At 36.7% G+C, this 20,707-nt stretch overlaps 1 protein-coding gene across 8 annotated transcripts in view; it reads left to right on the top strand.

Annotated features, from left to right (window-relative positions):
• Window positions 1–20,707, top strand: part of PPM1B (protein phosphatase, Mg2+/Mn2+ dependent 1B) — a 61,601-nt gene that overhangs the window by 35,506 nt on the left and 5,388 nt on the right. For 7 of the 8 annotated variants that reach the window (XM_074863572.1, XM_074863568.1, XM_074863565.1 and 4 more), the window contains 4 exons: window positions 2,785–3,648; window positions 5,551–5,668; window positions 14,215–14,326; window positions 16,921–16,978. In XM_074863572.1, the coding sequence (XP_074719673.1) occupies window positions 2,785–3,648; window positions 5,551–5,668; window positions 14,215–14,326; window positions 16,921–16,978 (1,152 nt within the window). The remainder of the gene's footprint in view (window positions 1–2,784; window positions 3,649–5,550; window positions 5,669–14,214; window positions 14,327–16,920; window positions 16,979–20,707) is intronic. The other variant, XM_074863573.1, reaches the window with a different exon arrangement.

Raw genomic sequence — 20,707 nt, 5'->3', positions numbered from 1 at the left:
GGGGAAAATGATGATGCAAATAATTGAGTAGAATGTAATTTACTACTTTCGCTTGCAAATTACTTACATTGTGAAGCTTACAATGCATAACATAAGGTTGTGTAGTTGTTTTATCTTCATCTTTGCTAGCCCAGGTAATACAATCAGAGGCCAGTGGATGGTGAATACAGAGATAAAGAATGAATATAATATTTGTGGTTTCTTGTTTGTGTAATTCTTTAGATAATATCATAAAATTGGGAAGGTGAGGGAAGTTTAGGAGGGATAGTGTGTTTTTTGAAAGGGCTTAATCACTTTTCAAGTTAAAAGTACGGAAAGTATTTTGAGAATGTTAGATGTGAGTTTGAAGTCATTCTGTAACTTGCTTTATCGTATTAGATGTGCCATTATCTGCAAAATTGGTACTTCTGGTTTTGCTTTATAAAATCCAGTTTGGGGACTGTTTATGTTTATATGGAGTAAAATCAGATTGACAACAACCTTTGAACTTGGTGTCTTAATTTGGTTTTACTATAGATTCTGCAGCTGAGAATATGTACCTTGTACATGGAATGCCCAATTTGGAGAGCAAAAGAGGCTCAGGACACTTCCTTTGGTGTCACACAATTCCTTTTTTTAAGAGCTACTTAAGACACTTTAAGTACAAGACTTGTGTCTTGTAACACTAGACTTCATAGCACAAGATCGGTACATAGAAACAAGTACTTGTAACGCAAGTGTAGAGTTCCCTAATAAATGAGAAATAATCAAAAATTGTGGTAGTATCTCATAGCTGAACTAGAGAGGGTAATTGCACAGTGTTAGCATTTATACTGTCCATGCAAAACCTCGATTTCTAGTGACTGCTTAAGAATTCATCATCTCTAGCAAATCTTTCTGAACCTGGAGTCTCGTTAGTGTTTTATTCCATGTGAGAAGAGGTAATTTGAAGGCTTGTAATTAGAACATAGCATAGTACTCAAACGTAAGAGCTATTTAAATTTCTGGCATTTCATGGTTGATTTGACATAGCCAGGTGCTTTCTGTCTACGTTTTTTTCAAAAAAGAGCATCGTTACATGATGTTCAGTCTTAGAGAACCACATTGCTCCTTTTACATAATGTTAGTAGCACTTGAATCTAAGGCCATTAAACTTGAATTAAGACACACAGTAAAACTAGATTAAAAAGCAAACCAGATATGGAGTTGCTGCAGTATTTGGGGAAGTTTGTCAGAATTTGTATTAAAGTAAGAGTGGGAGGCAGTGTGAGACACACAACTGGTGAGCAAACTGTTGGGATCTGTGTAGTAGTGGAGATCCTCAGCACTTCATGGAGGTCACTGTAGCAGAGAGGTAATGTGAAGTCTGGATTACTTGGAGGAAAGGCCTAAAGTTTTACCCCAAAAAGGGAGGTGGGGTGCAGAATCCAACTGTAATCTCTTCCTTATTGCACTGTACTATTTCTTTTTATTGCTTCTGTCAGAGTAAGCTGTATGTACTGAAAATGTGTTTAGATGAGGGGAATGGCAGAAGTAAGGATTTCTTAACCTCTTTTTCTGACCCAGTAACAAACTTTTAAACTAGAACTAGATTATCATGACTCTACAGGCTTGGTGGGTACGAGTATGTCAGACCTAGTGACTGACTGCCAGGATCAGCCATGGTAGAATTCTCTCAAATTCTTTTTGGATGAAGCTAGCTATAACTTTCATGTCCAGTCCCTAAGAGTTTCATGGGGCAGTAATTTTTAGCATGATAGAGGTTGTGGTATCTGAGTTTCTGAAGTTTTCAGGAAAGTACTATGGGATCTGTGGATTAAAGAATGTATTTTCTGCTGACTTCATATGGGATCTGTGGATTAAAGAATGTATTCTTGGCTAACTTCATGAAGTGCAAGGTAGTTTTTTACATCTACATAGGACAACTGAGTCTAGCACAAGCGAGGAAGTCAGAAGTCTTCTAAAGCTTCAGCATGGATTATTCACACTTTACCTGCAAGCTTGGTCTCTGGATGTGGGTCTTCTCATATATTTTGAAGGAGGTCTCCAGATATTGAACAACTCCTAATTTTATGTGGATTATTTTCTACCCTTAGATAGCTCCTATCTCTTGTAATTGGATACATTTTAAATCAAGATCAATGCATTTTTGAACTTAAAATCACATGTAAGCATATGAACATCTTTTAGGGATTGTAAAAATGGAAATGTTGGTTTTACAAAGGACTAAGTATAATTCAAGAGAATCCTGTGAGAAGTTTTCTTGGATTGAAGTGGAATTTGCCACCTTGTTTCCTTTGTCAGATGGTCTGCGTTCCCCTACTGTCACCTTTGCCATGCTTTACAAGAATACAAAAGTAGCACAGTACATGCAAAGCTAGTGAGACCAGTCAGTTCTTATTTATGAAGTATTACCTTTTCTTCATGCCACAGTAAAACTGAAAAGAGGAGTCATTTGGTTGTTATTTTTCCAGCATGAATTAATTTCTGCAGAGAATGTCAAAACTGGCAGGGCTGCAAAGGTATGTGAACTACTCAGCCTTTATATGGAGAGCCTTTAATTTTGATGAATAGCTCTTTAAAAGACACAGCACCCCACAAAAAAAACCCCCAACCCTAAAAAATGCAAACAGGGGTGTGTAAGTTCATACTTCATCTGTTATTTTCCCCCCACTATAGTTGTTGACTTTTGCACATGTGCATGCTTTATCACTTGTCTGATGAGAAAGAAACACAGGAAAGGAGGAGCAAAGCTTATGTGGAGTGGTGGTTTTATAAATAAGACTTTTCTTCTCTGTTTTCCAGATTCAATATTGCATAAACATGGGTGCATTTTTGGATAAACCAAAAACTGAAAAACATAATGCTCATGGTGCAGGGAATGGCTTGCGTTACGGCCTCAGCAGTATGCAGGGATGGAGAGTGGAAATGGAAGATGCTCACACAGCTGTTGTAGGTATTCCCCATGGCTTAGAGGACTGGTCCTTTTTTGCTGTCTATGATGGTCACGCGGGATCTCGTGTTGCAAATTATTGCTCCACACACTTACTAGAACACATCACTAACAATGAAGACTTTAGGGCGACAGAAAAACCTGGATCTGCTCTTGAACCTTCAGTGGAAAATGTCAAGAGTGGAATCAGAACTGGCTTTTTGAAAATCGATGAGTATATGCGCAATTTCTCAGACCTCAGAAATGGGATGGACAGAAGTGGCTCAACAGCAGTGGGAGTTATGATTTCACCTGAGCATGTATACTTTATCAATTGTGGTGATTCACGTGCTGTTCTCTATAGGAATGGACAAGTCTGTTTTTCAACACAGGATCACAAACCTTGCAACCCAAGGGAGAAAGAGCGAATCCAGAATGCAGGAGGCAGTGTAATGATTCAGCGTGTTAATGGTTCGTTAGCAGTTTCTCGAGCTCTGGGGGACTATGACTACAAATGTGTTGACGGTAAAGGCCCTACAGAACAACTGGTTTCTCCAGAGCCTGAGGTTTGTGAAATTTTAAGGGCAGAAGAAGATGAGTTTATCATCTTGGCTTGTGATGGAATCTGGGATGTAATGAGCAATGAAGAGCTCTGTGAATTTGTTAAGTCTAGACTTGAAGTATCGGATGACCTGGAAAAAGTGTGCAATTGGGTAGTGGACACTTGTTTACATAAGGTATGTAACTGTTTTTTCCAAGCAGCTGTTCTAAAATGATCTTCCATTTGGATGGGCACAGCAGTTCCTGGCCTACTCTACCCCATCTCCCTCTTCCTTCCTTCAAACTTCTGTACCCATTTGACTATATATCCTTGCTGAAGAATATACAGCCTCATCCTTTGTGTCTGGAGAGGTGATAGCAATTGTTAAAATTAAAATTTATTGTTTTCTCAATGCTTGTCTATGGTTCCAGCTCTAAACTTTGTTTCCAAATACAAATTTTTTAAAATTTATAAAATCTGTGCAGGGTATTTGGCAGTTTTTCTTGTTCTTTCAAGTTGGGCAGTGTTTGTATCCTTTGCGTGAAACCAGTGTTTGCACCATCTCCTCTTCAAGGTATGGTTTGTCATCTGAAGTGATGTCCTCAGCTCATTGTTGTAGCTTAGATGGAGAAACACTACTTCTGCATCTGAGCTTGCTTGCACTCCTCAAACTTAAGAGTTTGTTTGGAGCAACTACAGGTTGGTCTACAAGTGTTTCATAGTTCATATTTCCAGCATTCCCTCAAAAGTGCAACTCTACTAGTGCAAATAGAGTTCCTTTGCTAGGCCACAGACCAACATGCAATTTGGAAGAAAATATTAAAGTGCAGAATTCTAACACTAAAGGGTAAGTAACTTTTTTTAGAAATAGGGCTGTATTCCAGCATATACCAGACATTTTACAATGGGCTTAAATGCTGTGGCTTTACTGATCAAGCATTTGACCAGTCTTTATTAAAGGATGGTCACTCTAGTATACTGTCATTAAAACTGAAACCTAACTTCATGTTTATTTTATAAAGTCAGAGCCTGGAACTCTGCAGTTTGTAATGATATTAGAATGTTGTCCTCTGTCTTCAGGATGTGAATTTACCATATTATATTAACTGCTCTAAAAGATGGGTGTCGCCATATGCTTGGTACGAAAGGGAATGTAGAATAACTCCTGAGTACTTCTGAAGGAATTTATTCTAATGTCAGATTCCTACTTAATTTTTTCAGGAGAAGTTGTTGTGATAGATGATAGGAACTATCGGTAGGTTAGGTTTACACAGATACAATATGCAGTGACTAATGGCGCTTAAAATTCTACCCCCCAAAAAAAAAAGTGAAGATCTTGATTTCAAACCAGGAGTTTAAATCATGGTTCTTCTGGATCTCCTTGTAAGAGACTTAGACACTGTGTTTTTAAATTTGGCTGTGGATTATAATTTTGAAAATTAAATATGAGCAGGAAAGTGGTATCAGAGCTTACTAGTGAAGAGCTGGCATTAAAATTAGTATCTGAAAAATCTGTTGGCTGACATTGCTGAGCATATGATAGTATGTAAGATTAGCTTAGCCATACTAAATGAATTCATATTTTGTACTTGCTTTCTTCAAGCTGCTATGTATGACACAGGTGCGTTCTGATAAACAGACTTGTAATGAATGTAATGTCTTACGTGAATGCTCTTAAACTGAAATAAAGTAGTAGCTGGAGCTAGCTGTTCTAGTGGTCTAGGATAAGTATTTTGCATTTCATTTTGCAGTGTGAGTTGTTTTTTAATTTGGCTTAAGGTAACATTAAACAAATGTCTAATTGCTGACCTGTTTTCTTGATATTATTTTAAAAACAATTGACATGTAAATAACTCCATTAAATATTTTAAACTTTAAGACTAAGAATGTACAATGACAATCAGTAAAATTAGTTTTAGTGAGTAGTTTAGCTGGGAAACTTCGAGGTTCTTATTAATCGAAGTACAGTTTTATTGCAAGGTTTCTTTTTTCCCAAGTATATCTATAGTACTGCATTTGGAACAAGTAAAAGTGTCTAAAATAGAAAAATGGAAAATAAGACTAAAGATCCTAACTCTTCTTTTTCTTTGTCATATAGGGGAGTCGTGATAACATGAGTATTGTACTAGTTTGTTTTTCAAATGCTCCTAAGGTCTCAGATGAGGCGGTGAAAAAAGATGCTGAGTTGGATAAGTACTTGGAATCACGGGTTGAAGGTAAGAAATCCATTTTGTTCACTAGAAATGCTGTCATAACCTTCTTGAACATGAAAACAAAAACCCTGAAAGCCATCATGCCACTGTATGTTAGGTCAAATTCAGGCCTGGTTAAGCCATCGTGCCACTGTATGTTGGGTCAAATTCAGGTGTGGTTACAGCTCTGAATTTTTGTGTGTCAGGAAAAATGTTTTAAGCCATGTGGTTAGTTTATCCTGGTATTCCGCAAGCATTTTCTTAATGTGAACTTTAGGTCAAAATGCAACCACTGACTTTGCAGAGTGTTATATCAGCTAAGTAAATTGTGATACTGCTAATGTCATGCTTATAAAATATTAAAAGGGATACTTGTTCCCTTCTTCGTGAAAGTTTCTGACAAAAAGAAAAAGCTGTACTGGGTTTTCATGAAGGGACAACTTATCTAATTATCCAGGCTTTTTTAACTGCTTTTATTTAAAACAGCTGTGCGATTTTTCACATGGACAAGGTTTTTAAATGCACTTTTGCGAAAACTTAAGAGTGTATAAATGATCAAAGTACCTATGAATGCAAGAGCCTTAAATCATCCCTTTGGATTCTGAATGCTTACCAAATGTGTGTGTGTGTATGTATGTATGAATAAAAAACATATAATCATCTAGAACTTTCATGGAGGACTAAACTTAATTCCTAACCAGTTTCATTTAGTCACTAATTTTATAACTCTCTGCTAATCCAACAGGTTGAATGCAACTTCTTCCCTTAAGCAGAAACAGTTAAAGGAAAGTTATCTTGACTAAAAAGAAAGGCTTGCCCTTGTATACTTATTCCTTTTCTGCAGTGTTTCTTAATGTCAGAAAAACTGACATTTGAAATGGGCTTTAAAACTGTGGCTTCTAATTTAAAATCTTTTATCACTGGTTAAGGCTGTTCTGAGGTCTGACGACAGCTACATGTAGTGGTCTACTGGTCTCTTCAAACTTCTCAGTTATTCTAGTGATCCAAGTATAGCTCAGTTTTGGTAGAATTGACTGAAGTTCAGGGCTGATATTGAAAGTTTGCCTTTTCTTAATATGTTGGTGTGTTACGTTAGCATAGGTTTTTGTCAAAGCAACCCTGTCATGTGAGTAACTTGAGTTCTTGGAAGAGTTTGTTTTGCTGTTACAGTATTATTCTAGCAACATTTGTGAAGTAGCATCATTGGAGAGCCTTGTGGCTCTTCAAACTTCAGTAATCTCATCAGAAGAATACTCAAGCACTGTCACCCTTTTATGGTGATGCAACTTACTAACCCATTTGTTGGAGGTATCAGTTATAGCAACAGTATTTAAGGAAGAAAAGGGTTTACTGAAGAGAAAGCTGGCTGAGAACTTGTACCCTTCTTGACTTGTTTCAGGCCTGCACTAGAATATTCTGATCACTAGATCCAAGTTTAACTGTGGTTCATTAAGAGGTGGTCCCTTTGTAGATGGATAATGAGATATGTAGCCTTCTTAAGATGTGTTCCAAGTGCTGAGACCAGTGCTTTAGCTTTATACTATAGTGTTGCTGTTCTATAGTGATGGTACTCTTTGGTGTTGATATTGAAAACTGTGATATGGGCAGTCTACAGGACTGTTCAGCAGAGTTCCATGGAAGTGATTTTTAAATTTGAGTGCCAAGATGTTTGGCACTTCGCAGGTCAGAACCAGCATGAAGCTACCATCTTGAGACTGTAACAAGGTCTCAATGACATTAACCATAGTTCTAGTGACTGACTGCCTGAGCTTGAGCGTTTTTTAATGAAAGAAGGTGTGAATGACCAATTTCTCTCAACATGGATCTAGAAGCTTTCCAGGCACCCAAAAGCACGGTGTGTATAATCTGTAGAGGTGAAATACTTAATTTCCTTAAAACTATGTGATGAGAATTATTAATACGGGATTACAGCACTATCACATAGCATATAGATGCCACTTCTGGTTTTCTTGTTGGTTTTGGTTTATTTGAGTATCTGAGACACCCACTGGCTTTTTTACTTGCTGGAATGGATACTGAAAGGACTGATTGGGTGTGCCTCTGTTAGAAAGTAGTTCATATCCAAATAAGTAGCATTAGGTATAAAGGAGAAGTAATCCTCCATTGTAGGTGTGAGGAGATCAGGAATCTTCTGAGAGTGAAGAGCAAAAATCCCACAGCTAACCATTCATAACTTTTCTTATCACTAATTCAGTGTAAAATGCAACAGTGCCATGGAAACGTACATGCTGCCATTGTAACCTGGTTGCTGTGGTCATCTGCTAGTTTTGCCACTTAAGTTTGAGAATTTTTGATTAACTGACTTTAATGCTGGAAATGACACTTACTGTAGGTATTTTATAATTTTTAATTTGTGTGAAACAGCTTTGAAAATCACTCAAGTTCTTTGTCTAGATAGCGCTTTTGTTGCACTCAACCGAATGAGATTAATTTAGGTATTTTTTTGTAATCTCTGAATATACTGCTGTTGTGTGTGATGTCTTTCCCCCTTGTTTAAATGAGTTCTAAATTGAAATGGCTTGCATATTTATAGTTTTTGTTGAGACTAGCGGGAGCTAATGGTCACTTCAAATGCTAACTCTAGGCATGTTTCTCAGAACTTGGCTTACATCCCAGGCTTCCTAGATGACACTAGTTAAGATAAATACCTATTATCTTCCTATGTCTGAGTATACAAGCTGTTAGTAAGCTCTGGGAGAGAGCCAGTTACCTTCACTGACAGCAGTCAGGTGTGCACACAGTGGTTCCTGGTTAGTATTCCCAGCTTCTTGGTGGCTCCTCTCTCAGTTAGCAAATAGGTGAAAAATGTATGGAACTGCAGTGTATTTTATTGCCTTCATAAGTGACTGTTAAGAAGGTTAATAGAAAAGCTGTCAAATAACTTCTGATCAGAGTGACTGGATTAATGATGTAGGAGGCACTATTTGCTAGTAACAATGCAGTGTTGTAGCATAACCAAGTTACTACTTTAATTATCAAAATAAATTCCAAGCAGAAATGTTTTAGCTATATTGTTATATTTAACAAATACTACATGCACCAAAAAAAGTGAGGAGTTTGTAGTCTGAACTGATGCAGAACCCTTCCAAATGTAACTCAAAATGGTTGTTAAGCTTAAGTGTTCCAGAGAAATGAATTGCTTCAAAGCTTGGACTTCTCTTGCTTCAGCTCTTCATTCTTTTCCCTGCCCTGCATGAGTTCCCTGTGTCATTCTGTGTTCTACTAATTGGACAGAGTGCAAGGCCTTTAAATGTCAAGTATTTAGCAAGAAATGAGAATTAGCATATTTGAGGAAATTCTGTCAAGTGGAGAAAATAAAGGAAACAGACTTCAGAAGAATTTGAAATACCTGGTTTTTAACAAATTTTTGCATTCATAATAAACTTATGAAATTGTCGTTTTGACACAGTCTGATTAATTAAAAAAAAAAAGTTGTTGGACTGCAATTTTTACCTTACATTTGTGCCTTGAGTATTATTACTTCAGAAATGATAGAGAAGCTTTAACAGAACGATTCAAACCACTGAGCCGAATGGGGAGAATTGTTTGGAAAGATGTTGATTCTTTTAAAAAAGTAGTCAGATTTAAAGGTTTGAGTAGTAAGCAGAAATGCTTTTAACTTTAAAAAAAAAAAAAAAAGGTGGGGAGAAGAGTAGGATCTCAAGTGTTGGAGGAGTAAGAAAAAGTTTTGGAAGGTAGGAACATCTTTTTGATCAGTAAAGGACAACTGCCATTATCAGTTTTGCATTCACCTTTAGACTGTGTGGTCTGGAAAACAGTGCATAAGAGCTGTGTCTGAAAGGTTTAAACTGCCTTTAATTCTAAAAACTTAAAAGTCTGGTAGATAAATTGTGATGTTGATAATACGGATTTGATTATCTCTTCTAGTTATTTTCAAAAGACAGAAGTCATATTTCTTCAGATACATTCTAAATATAGTTTACACCTTAGGATAATTGTCTTCAGAGAAGAATAGTCATTATAATTTATTTGTAGTTCTGATGCGTTTTGAAGCTCTGAATGTGGTAAGCTGGGCAGGTAGGTCCCAGAATCAGTTGTTCATGTTCAGTCACAGCAAGTGATTGTATATAGTGAGAATCTGTAGTAGACACACTAACGTTTAAAATACCAGACTAGATGATGACTGTTCCTTTCAAAGGCAAGTAATGGACTTTGCACACAGTAATTTAGCATGAGCAACAATGTTTCTCTATCTGTTAAAGAATTAACAGCTCAAGTTATGTGCAGTTGGTTGATAGCCAATAACAGTTTTATTTGTACCTGTAGTAACGTTCTGGAAAAAATCGTCTTGTCTTAAAACTACTAAGCTGCAAAGAGGGAGAAGTCAAAAATACAAGCTATGAGTTGTCTTAGATACTCTAATCTTTCAGTAAGTGACTAATTTAAATCAGGGCAACATTGACGCTTTGTATAAAATCCTTTGGGACTTCCTGAAGCAATTTTAGTTTGATCAGTAGTATTTGTTCTTAATGAATGTGCACTGTTCAACATGGAATATTTTTTCTGTTCTCTTGTGGTCCTTAAATTTCAAGCTGACTAGACTAACACATCAAACCTTTTAGACAACAGGTTTTTTCATGCTATGCTTGGGCATTTTAAGCTCTAGCTTGGAGAGAAAGGCATTGTTTGAGGCATGCTTTTGTTTTAAAAGATTAAAAAAAAATGTGTTCAAAAGCAGTTTAATACTTACACATGTAACAATTGTAGTCTGGTTTTGGACATTCCAAAGTAGTATGCTGAGATCCTGTGCATTTGTACAATGAGTTGAGTTAGTAGTTCCGTCAGATCTTTCCAGAGTTATTAAAAGAGAATTATTGTTTTAATACCAAAACAGAGGTTTTATTCAAGCAGAGTTATTAAAAAACCAAACTCAGCAAGTGATAGTTTACAGAGATTTCTAGTGGCAGAACTATATGCCAAAGCTCTTTTGCTAGTTTGGGTCTTGAGGCTGACAGAATGTAAGTGCTAGGAGGTTGTAGTCAGTAGCTTGTGATTGAGTCGTTTATGATGGTGAACGAACGCAGCTGTGCTTCTGTTTTGAGTCCCTTAACTGGTTAATTTCCAAAGTAATGCAGGTGTGTTGGACAGTAGTTAAGTTTTGCTAGGTCAAGTCTTACCTTACTGCCACTTCCCGGCAGGCAGCTAAACACCACACAGCTGTTCGCTCGCTCCCCATGCTAGTGGGATGGGAGAGAGAATCAGAAAAAAGGTAGAACAGGACAAAAAAGGAAGGGAAAATAGTAATAATGCTAAAAGAATATATAAAACAAGTGATGCAATTGCTCACCACCTGCTGACTGATGCCCAGCCAGTTCCAGAGCAGTGGGCTGCCACTCCTGGCCAACTCCCCCCAGTTTTATTGTTCAGCAGGATGCTGTATGGTATGGAATACCCCTTTGGCCAGTGGGGGTCAGCTGTCCTGGCTCTGTCCCCTCCCAGCTTCTTGTGCACCCCCAGTGTCCTCACTGAGAAGGCAGTATGTGAAGCTGAAAAGTCCTTGACTTAGTGTAAGCACTGCTCAGCAACAACAAAAATATCAGTGCATTATCAACAGTATTGTCATCCTAAATCCAAAACACAGCATTATACCAGCTACTAGGAAGAAAATCAACTCTGTCCCAGCTGAAACCAGGATATCTGTTTTTCTCTGGTTTTTAGAGATCCTGAATTTGGTCACAGAAAGAGAAAACCAGGGATAGAAGTCAATTAATTCTCTGATGTGATTCAGTTTATTTGAAAGGGTGTATCAGACATGCATTAGGAAAAAAAACCAACCGCACAACCCAAAACCAACCAAACAAAAAACCCCACCCACAAACAAAACCCAAAACACACTAGCCCCAAAATCATAAATAGGATTACGTGTTCTATGTAGGTTTAAAAGGTCTTAATAGTAGATGAATACTCAGTTAATACAGTGAGTTGGGTAGTGCATTTACATACATGGAATATATACTGTACATAAAACTGATACGTCATAATCTTATAGCTGGAAATTAAAGGAGATGCTGGAACACAGAAAACTTGTAATGCTATGTGGGGACTTGCATTACATAAAATCAAAATAAAATTTTGTCTGAATTTTCAAAATGCCTCTGAGTTAAGTGTTAGACTTCTAGTAAAAAGAATTTTAGGAGTAAAGTAGTAGACTTTGTAGTGGACTTTCATGGATTTGCATATATGCTATACCAGAAAATGGTTCTTTAAGTGTCTGTATTATATTAGCAATGGAGATGTAAAAGTTTCTGCAATCGTCTTTTGCACATTCAGGGAAAGTAATTGCAGGGTTGTTAACATCATAGAGATGAAGGTGGAAATCTTGTAAATGCCTATAAAACTGTTTCTGAAAAAATTTGGTTTCTCTCTCTAGTGGCCTTTGTCAAACAAATCCACAGTGTGTATCTGTTAATTGATGTGTAATGAAAAAAAGGTCACGCTTGGTCATTTGCTTTCTTCTCGGATTTTCTGTTAGGAAGCTTTTTTTTTTTTCCGAGAGGGGACATGTTCTGGATGAAATTATTCAGGCTATTATCAGGAAAAAAAAGAGATGGTCAGTTCCACCAGAATTCCTGATTAGGCACCTTCTAGAAATGGAGAAAAAATTCTTGTGCTTCAGTTCAGCACTCCCGGAGAAGTGGTTATGCAGTATCAAGTAAAAGTTTCCAGTACCAAGAAATATACAGTGATCCTTAGTTGCAGTTGTTTTAATTCACTTTTAAGAAGATGTAAAAATCTTATGCTTGCATTAATATTTAGTAATTGCTTAGTTTTGTAGCCTTTCTTATTAATTCTTGCTATTTGTCTACTTCTAGTATATACAGAACCAGATGTGCTCTGGGTATAAAAAGCTGTGTATGCATAAGAGACGTTTCCTGTCAGATGTGGCTTTGTGAAATTATATTAGAGTGGTACCAACCTACTTCTAACTAGGTAGAACTGTGCAAAAGGACACAATGTATAAGAGGACTTGTGGCTGATTTGTGTGAACGTGTATGGAAGAAGTGATCAAAATCCTAAGATTCAAACATATATATTCAGCTGTCATTTCCTTTGCTACTCATGTTTCATTCTTAATGGATGGATATATGATAATATATATAAAGTTTAATGGAAGAATGTTTAATCACTTCTAGTAGTAGTATACCTAGCTTATTCATTGCAGAGGTTGCATGGTGCCAGCTTAAAATTGGGGCTTAGAAGCATAATGCCTTATTTGTTACAAGGTAGTAGAACTATTCTAAAAGTAGAATTGCTTTTGGGAGGCTTTCCTACAGATCCCCCTGATGCATAATGAGTACCTTGCATGCACTTTGGTATTAGTAGTCCTGAGAGAAGCCTGCATATCACTTGTTTTTTCAATAGGTGATAGACATCAAGAAAGGTTTAAATACCAGGAAACTTGGCATGCAGTGTTTAAAATAGGTAGATGATGTGCTTTTCTACTAATTTCAAAACCAAATTGTAGCTGCTTCTGACTTAAGTTGCGGGCTCCAAATCAGGCGTCCAGAATATAATCAATTGATTTTAAGAAAATTAAGTGATTTGTTTATCTTGGGATAGTAGCCAAGATACAGACTGACTGAAGGGTTTTTTTAGGATTATATTTGAGAGGATTCATTCTTAATTATTTCGTTTTATGGCTTAAACCAAGAATTATCTGGAACCATGTCTACAGGAAATGGCACTCCGTTCCTTTATTTAGTTGATATTCAGAAAAAAATTCTTTCTTAAAAATGACATATGCATACAACTACAGTTTGTAGATAATTTAGTGAACCATCTTCTGCTGTGGTAGTAGTTGAATGGCTAGAGGCTGACAACTGGGGGCTGGTAGTGTTATGCCTATGTGAGTGTATATGCAGCTATTACATGTTTGCGTTAAAGCGGCTTTGAATAAGAACCTGTGAAGATTTACTTCCGAGGCAGAACAACTTACCCCAGCACTGGACTTGTGTGATACTTCTGCTTTGAAAATGGAATACCATATGATGAATTACTCGTTGTCAGTTCTATATTCTGGTTTTGCCACTTGAGTGATAATGGGCCATTATATATGCCTCTCTATTGCATGATGGTCTTGGTGTTTATGCACCAGAGATGGAGGCCTTTGAGAATACAAGGTGTTACAGTGAAGTATGACTGAATTCCTGGGAAGCACTGGCAGTATGGCGTGTAATTTCTGAGTATGTGTTGCAATGCAGTGGGAAAGTAACTGAAACAAACTCCCAGCTGTCGTCTTTTTGAAAGAGAACAGGCTGCTGTCTTCAGGACGTTTCATCCAGTTCACAGTCTGCTTCTGAGTTTCTCTGAGAGAATGGCTAGAAGCATACTGGAAAGGCAGGCTACATATTTGAATAGCTCAGTTCCACTATGCAAAGACTACCTAAAATGTAAAGGATGTTTTCCTGCTTACATTTAACTTTTCCATAATGTGTCTGTTAAAAGTGATAGTATCTTGTATTTTAGTGTCTTAAGGAATGGGTGGTATTAATTCAGTAATCTAAGGACTTCTTCTATTTTTAAATTAGAAATTATGGAAAAATCGGGTGAAGAAGGAATGCCTGATCTTGCTCACGTTATTCGTATTTTAACTGCGGAGAATATCCCTAATTTACCACCAGGAGGTGGTTTAGCTGGCAAGTAAGTACAGTACTGTAATTTCTTGAACTGTTTAGTTCACTGAAACAAATACTTTAAATGTTTTCAAGTTTTCTTATTGTAATAGCTATACTCAAAGGGAAAAGTTGGGTTTTATATTTTAAGCTGGTTTACTTTTTGCACTATATAAACATATGTGTCACTGTTCCCATTCCAGAATGGTAAGAGGAAGCAGATTGATCATATTCTGGTACATACCATAATAGTTTACTAGTTCTGTTCCCTACTATGGCCATTTTAAAAAAACAAAAAATATTTCTCCTTGGCTTTTTACTGCTTTAGATTTGTTAAGAACTATCAGTAATGTAACCAGAATATCAAAAAAAAAGCTCAGTTTTTCTGATGTCATGTTTCCTCCACCACCTAGTGTCCATTATAAATTTGGGTCAATGCTTCTTTGCTCAGCAAACATTCTCGTAAGAAAATTGGTTTTCTTTGTTTAGTCTTAAACTGAATGTTAGATAAGCAAGAATATTGAAGTAGGATGTGCATTTTAAAACTTAATTGGAATAAACATTCAGAAACTACATTGGTTTTCTGGGGAGGCTAATGGTGATGTTATAACAACCTATGATTTAAGGATTTTAATGAACAGGATTTAGGACTCCATAAACAATTGTTAATCTAGAATTCCCCAAACAGTGGGACCCATTATTGTTCCCTGGCATAGGTCATGTCACTTCTGGAATTTTTGTATCTTTCAAAACAACTCGTCCCGTTCTCTGAGCATTTGGGTATACATCTCTTTGCAGGTACTTCCTAATGAGCACTTTGCCATGATTATTTAGCCTTGAAAATACCTGTATATTCTGGACCTTTTTCTCCACTTGTGTGCATTCCAGGTCTTCAGAGAAGTTGTGGTGTGCCTATTCTTAGTGCCTCCCAACTGCTGAATGAGTTGGTGTGTTATGCCCATTAATAACTGCGTTGTGTACTGCTTCATTATTCTGGAAACTTTGCATATAAATTCTACTTTAATTTGTTGTGACCCATGTTACATTTTTAATGGGCTTAGCTTCAGAATTTGCCTTTTGATGCCTTTCTCTCCATTTTGGCTTTTAAAGTCCTGCATTACAGAAAACCGACTTCAGGAGGTGTACCTGTGGTTTCTTTTAAGACAATGTCATACAGTATTCAGTAATTTTTTCTTGGCCTTGAAGCTTAGGACAAAGACAGGCAGTGATGTATTTAGTGAACTTTACTTGCAGGATTGAGCTCCTGAATGGAAGTTTTGAAAAAGTACACCTACACAACCCAAAACCACATACCATGAAACTTAAGACCTTTGTCCTAACAAGATAATATTCTTTGTCTTGAGATCCTTATCCTGTGATGTTTCCAGGACAGGAAGAATTCACACTTTGTCCATCTCTGTGAACATAAGAACTTTGTCATGCTAGATCACACAAAGGACAGATCTAGCTCTGTATCCTGTCCACAGGATAGCTGAAAGTAGATGTCTAGGGAAGAATATAAAACGAGGGAAATATGTGAAATACTTCCCCTCTCATTACTATTTTGGTTTTCAGCTTCTTACAGTTGAGGTGCTTCCTGATCCTGAGGTAGTTTATGTACTTAGTGACTTAGAATTTCTCTTCCATGAAGTTTTAAATATGTTCAGAAGGAGCCTCATCAGACATCTGGCATCCTCAGTATTCTGGGGCAGAAAGTTCTGTTGCATTAAGAGCCATCACTGTGTATTTCTGAGACATTTGCTGCTGTCTTCATCTACTGCCCTTGTGCTTTTTGTTTGAAAGAGTCAACAGTCAGTGCTTATCTGCATTCTGTAAGACATGATTTTTACAGCTCTTGGCCACATCCAGACTTGAGAGTCTCAGTTCATGTAGCAGTTCTTTAGCTATCAGTGACTTTGATTATATTTATTATACCGGTCTGAACGTTTCCCAGTTCTTACTATGATTTGAAGATGTAGGGCCATAACCTTTTTCCTCTCAGAATTCTGTTTATACTCTGGGTTTTAATTTTGAGAATCTTTTTGTGCTTATTTTGCTTGCCTGTGAAGGTGTGGCCTTACATGGCACTGACAGAAAAAAGTCTAGCTAGTGGCATTTGGGTTTTAATTTCTACAGTGTGAATAGACACTAGACATCACATCTCAGATGTTGCATACTCTGGGCATCACACTTGCGAAGTTTGTAGGCAAGTAGTAACCTGTGTATATGTAATAAAAATGGGGGGGAACCCAACTGTCTTCGAGTTCCACATCCAGAAATAAGGCAACAAGAGCAGCAAACTTGAATTTTGTTATAATAAGCAAAAAACAGACTTAAATGTTACTCTTGACAAAATCTGACTATGCAGCTGGAACTTGTAAATATGTAAGGTATGAAAATGTTTTGCCTTGCTTAGTTGTTACAAATCTTGACTTACTGCTAAATCCCACACATCTTGAAAGTGAGTAAAAACACTGAGAGTGGGCTTCATCTTTTTAAGAGGCAGGTTAAAGGCAAAATATCTTAACCATTTTGAAATTATTACTGTGCTCAAACTCTTAAGTTCTCAAGGTTTTGAAATCCTATGTTGTGCTTAATTGTTTTTAAACCTTCTCTTTTTAGGCGTAATATTATTGAAGCTGTGTATAGTAGACTGAATCCACACAGAGAGAATGAGGGGGTAAGTTCCCATTTTGATTGCTACACCTCTTTGTTAATGAGAATGACAAAGTAGTATCATACATTAAGCAAAAGTGTACGATACTGCCAATAAATTTTATTATAAACACAAAATGTGTATTGTAGCATACAGTTGATTTTTGACCTTGTTTTGGATAGATCTGATACAGAACTTCATCTTCAAAAAGACAGCAAATTAACACCCAATTCTGAAACACTTTTTAAACATTTGATTGACTGTAGCGCTTTCAGTCAAATCCGTGAGGCAATAGTGCAGGGTTTTTCTAAATTATAGTTTTTATTGTGAAAAATTATGGTCAGCATATTAATTACTTAACTAGCTATTATATCTACTGTCCAGACATCTAGTAGTAGAGGGGTAAACATACTTCATATTGTCTTCTGTAAGTGTGGAAGATCTTGTTACACTGGATATAAAAGATAACAAGACTAATATTTTTTTTAGAGTTTACACTATCTTTAAATATTCCATATGCAGTGGTCTAAGGAAAGTGTAAAGTGATTTTAGTTTTACTTAAGATCTGATTTCTAAAATGACTTACATTCTTCTGCCCAGTTCCTAATAAGTTGAATTTTAAATCATACAGTATGTTGAAATATGGTTTACTGTAACATTAAACCTGAATATTAGGTGGTTCTTAATATTAGTATAAAGAGCAATAACTGGTGTTCATATTGGTTGTGGTTAAATTTGTTTAAAAAAAATCTTTGGAAGATTGAAGAACTGGTTAAAAACATCACTACTTGTACACGTGTTGTCATTTCCTGTACAGTTTATGCGAACTAATCTGTGAAGTTAACATTCATCTTCTAGTAAATCCTCTGGTACATTTTTTTTTCTTCTGAGATGGCTACAAGGACCTAAGGTTTTATAGGTTTTACAAATTCCTTTTTTAAGTGAAAAAAGTCTGTCTAGTGTTAACTTTCTAGAAATATCATACGCCATAGTTGCATTTATGATGCCTCATTTTCTAAGTCCAAATGTGCTTTTCAATAGCCAGGCAAGCTTGCTGAAGGTCCTAACAATACAGTACAGCATCCTTTTGTGTATTGGCTACTTCAGGAATTTTTTGTACATCATCCATTATAATTTAATAAAATGAAGTAGCTGAACTCAGTATCCAAGTTACTCATAAAACAAAATAGCTTTAACCCTTATTACCATTAATAACTTTGACCTTTATTGCAGTTAGAATCACTGGATAGTTGGTTTGAGTCCTTTTAATTTGGCTTCATTAATATGAAGTGTGAGCAGTACACTCCAGTCTACTTTGTAAACTTTGCCTTCTGTTGGTATGTAGTGCAAATCTCAATAATGATTTGGATGATGTGTTTTAAATCCATTGGATTAAATTTTAGTTTCATCTTGTGGTAAGATGTCATTTGCCAGTCAGTACCTTTTCTTCTTTCCATCCTAAGTGATTCTGACCTAGAGCAGTTTGAGAGGAGGATGCACCACTGGGTGAAGGATGCAATTCCTGTTTGCACTTTCCCAGCAAGTAGGAATTGTTATCTTGCTGTCCTCGAAATGAATGAGTTTAGTGGGCCTCATCTCTTGAGATGATGAAAACATGACTTCCTTGCTACTCTTACTCATGTTCCAGGTATATATGTTGTGATCTCTTAATCTTTTGAACTAAATAGTCTAGTGCACAGGGGGTATAAAAGGGAAGGAAGCTGTTCAGTTACTCAACATTAGACTCTTCACAATGTCTACACACTGTGATAATGTTGCTGCACATCTCGCATTTAAAAACAGGAAGCAAAGGCAGGAAGGAAACATACAGCACATCCCAATGATGACATTTCCAAGTGAGACCGACATCTAACTAATAATGCCCCTGTTTAAACTAGTATGATGCAAGAGGGGATCTTCATATGAAAAAATGAGCTGCAGGCACAGATGCTGAGTCTGCAGAGCACCAAGGTGCACTGGCTTGCACTTGAGAATCTTTCCCCATGTGTAGTTAACAGTGTACGTGTGTCTGTTTGTGCATGGGCGTAGTGCAGAATACTGCTGTTCCGAACTGGAAAGTTTGCCTGTGGCAGTCATCTTCGTCTGATGATTTTTATATAAGGCTAGAACCATTTTTCTTACCATGACAAAATAATAATGTAATTAATTGCTAAAATATTAATGCACATGAGTAAAAAATGTAAAAAAATGCCAAAACCCACAAAACCAGCAACCCAAACCAACCAGATTAACTTTTGCAATTGAGAATTACTTCCTTCTAAAGAGTATGCTTTTTAGTACTGAACAATTTAAAGTAGTTACCTGGGGTTAATGTGAACTGGATCATAAGAGATTTGCAAATAAGTTCTTAGGAAGTATATACATCAAAACCAAGGTGGTATTTTTTCCTAGATTAACTTTGGTTTTACTCAGCGCTGTAAAGATTTCAGTTAGTATTGTGCTTAGAATTTTCTTGTCTTCCAAGCTAGTGATTGTAGAGTAACTTCAATTCTTCACATGTGCATTTTCTGAGAATGTGTAACATACAGCCTACATAAGGAGATGTTGTGTAGAGTGAGAGAGGAGTGAAAGAACCCTTACTGCAGCAGTATTCAGAGATCACTACTGTGGCTTCAGGGTATAGCAGTCCTAAGTGTTTTCTTTCAGGCATCTTGGCAGAGTACAAGCATTTTGTAAATCCAGGGTTGGAGAGAGCCCTGCATTGAGCTCGCAGAGCAGCTTTGCCAGTGTTTCAGCAGAGGGGCTTCTGGTATTCATGTGATGGCTTGTGCCTTCAAAGTGCAAGTGAAATCATAGAAATCTGTTATGTATTGGGGCTTGGTGCTTTCAGATCTTTAAAAAGAACGTCTTCATAGCTGAATAGTTGTTACCACTGTAATGTGTTCTAGTTAACATCTTAAAGTATTACTTTCTCTAATGGCTCTATTTCTTTGACCTTTTTTTTTAATGTGTTCCTAAGACTAGGAGGCTACTATCCAGTTAGGCTACTTGAGTGTATACGTATCCTTAAACACAAGGAACAATGTTAAAATTACAGTGGCTGTGTTAATAGTTTCAGTGGCATTTGTTTTAAGCTGTGTTTGAGTATCTTGTTTGAAACTAATCATGTTTCTCTCGTTTTTACTAATACTGTACTCTGGCACTTTGCTAAATCATGTGTCATTAAGGGCTGCTACAGGTAATTTTAAAAATGTAAATGGACAAAATTCTTACACTCTTAAAAACTGTAAATCCTGTCCCTAATACATGGTTGCCCTTTTTGTATACATAATTTAACAGAGCAGAACTTGTGCAAAAAAAATAAATTTGAATGCTCATGTTAATTATAGCTAGCACAAATTTATTCTTGTTTTTATGGTCAGTAGCACTAAGTTGAACTAGAACATGAAGGAAGACAAATGCTAACTTGCACGATAATCATAGTTTTCAGGGACCTGTTCTAGCCATACATGGTTAGAGAGAAATCTGTGGTTTATTATATACTACATAAGAGGCAGTTTCTGTCCTACTGTTGTCTGTGGGGTTTCTTGTCTGCTAGCACTGAGGGAGAAGGAAGCACAAAATAGCCCACCATCAAACAGGGTGCAAAGCAAAGCAGGATGTGAGTTTGAATATCAAACACTAGTAGCACTGTTACTTTGACTGTTACTAGCATTTGACTTGTTTAGGAGTCTCGGAGCTGCTATTATGCTGCTTATTGCTTTTACTCCTCAGTGTTGCATGGGAGCAAAT

Source organism: Strix uralensis, chromosome 3 (genome assembly GCF_047716275.1).
Source record: "Strix uralensis isolate ZFMK-TIS-50842 chromosome 3, bStrUra1, whole genome shotgun sequence".
In the NCBI taxonomy this organism is placed as follows: Eukaryota; Metazoa; Chordata; class Aves; order Strigiformes; family Strigidae; genus Strix; species Strix uralensis.
The sequence above is the reverse complement of the archived record's forward strand: the minus strand, read 5'-3'. Positions and strand labels throughout refer to the sequence as shown.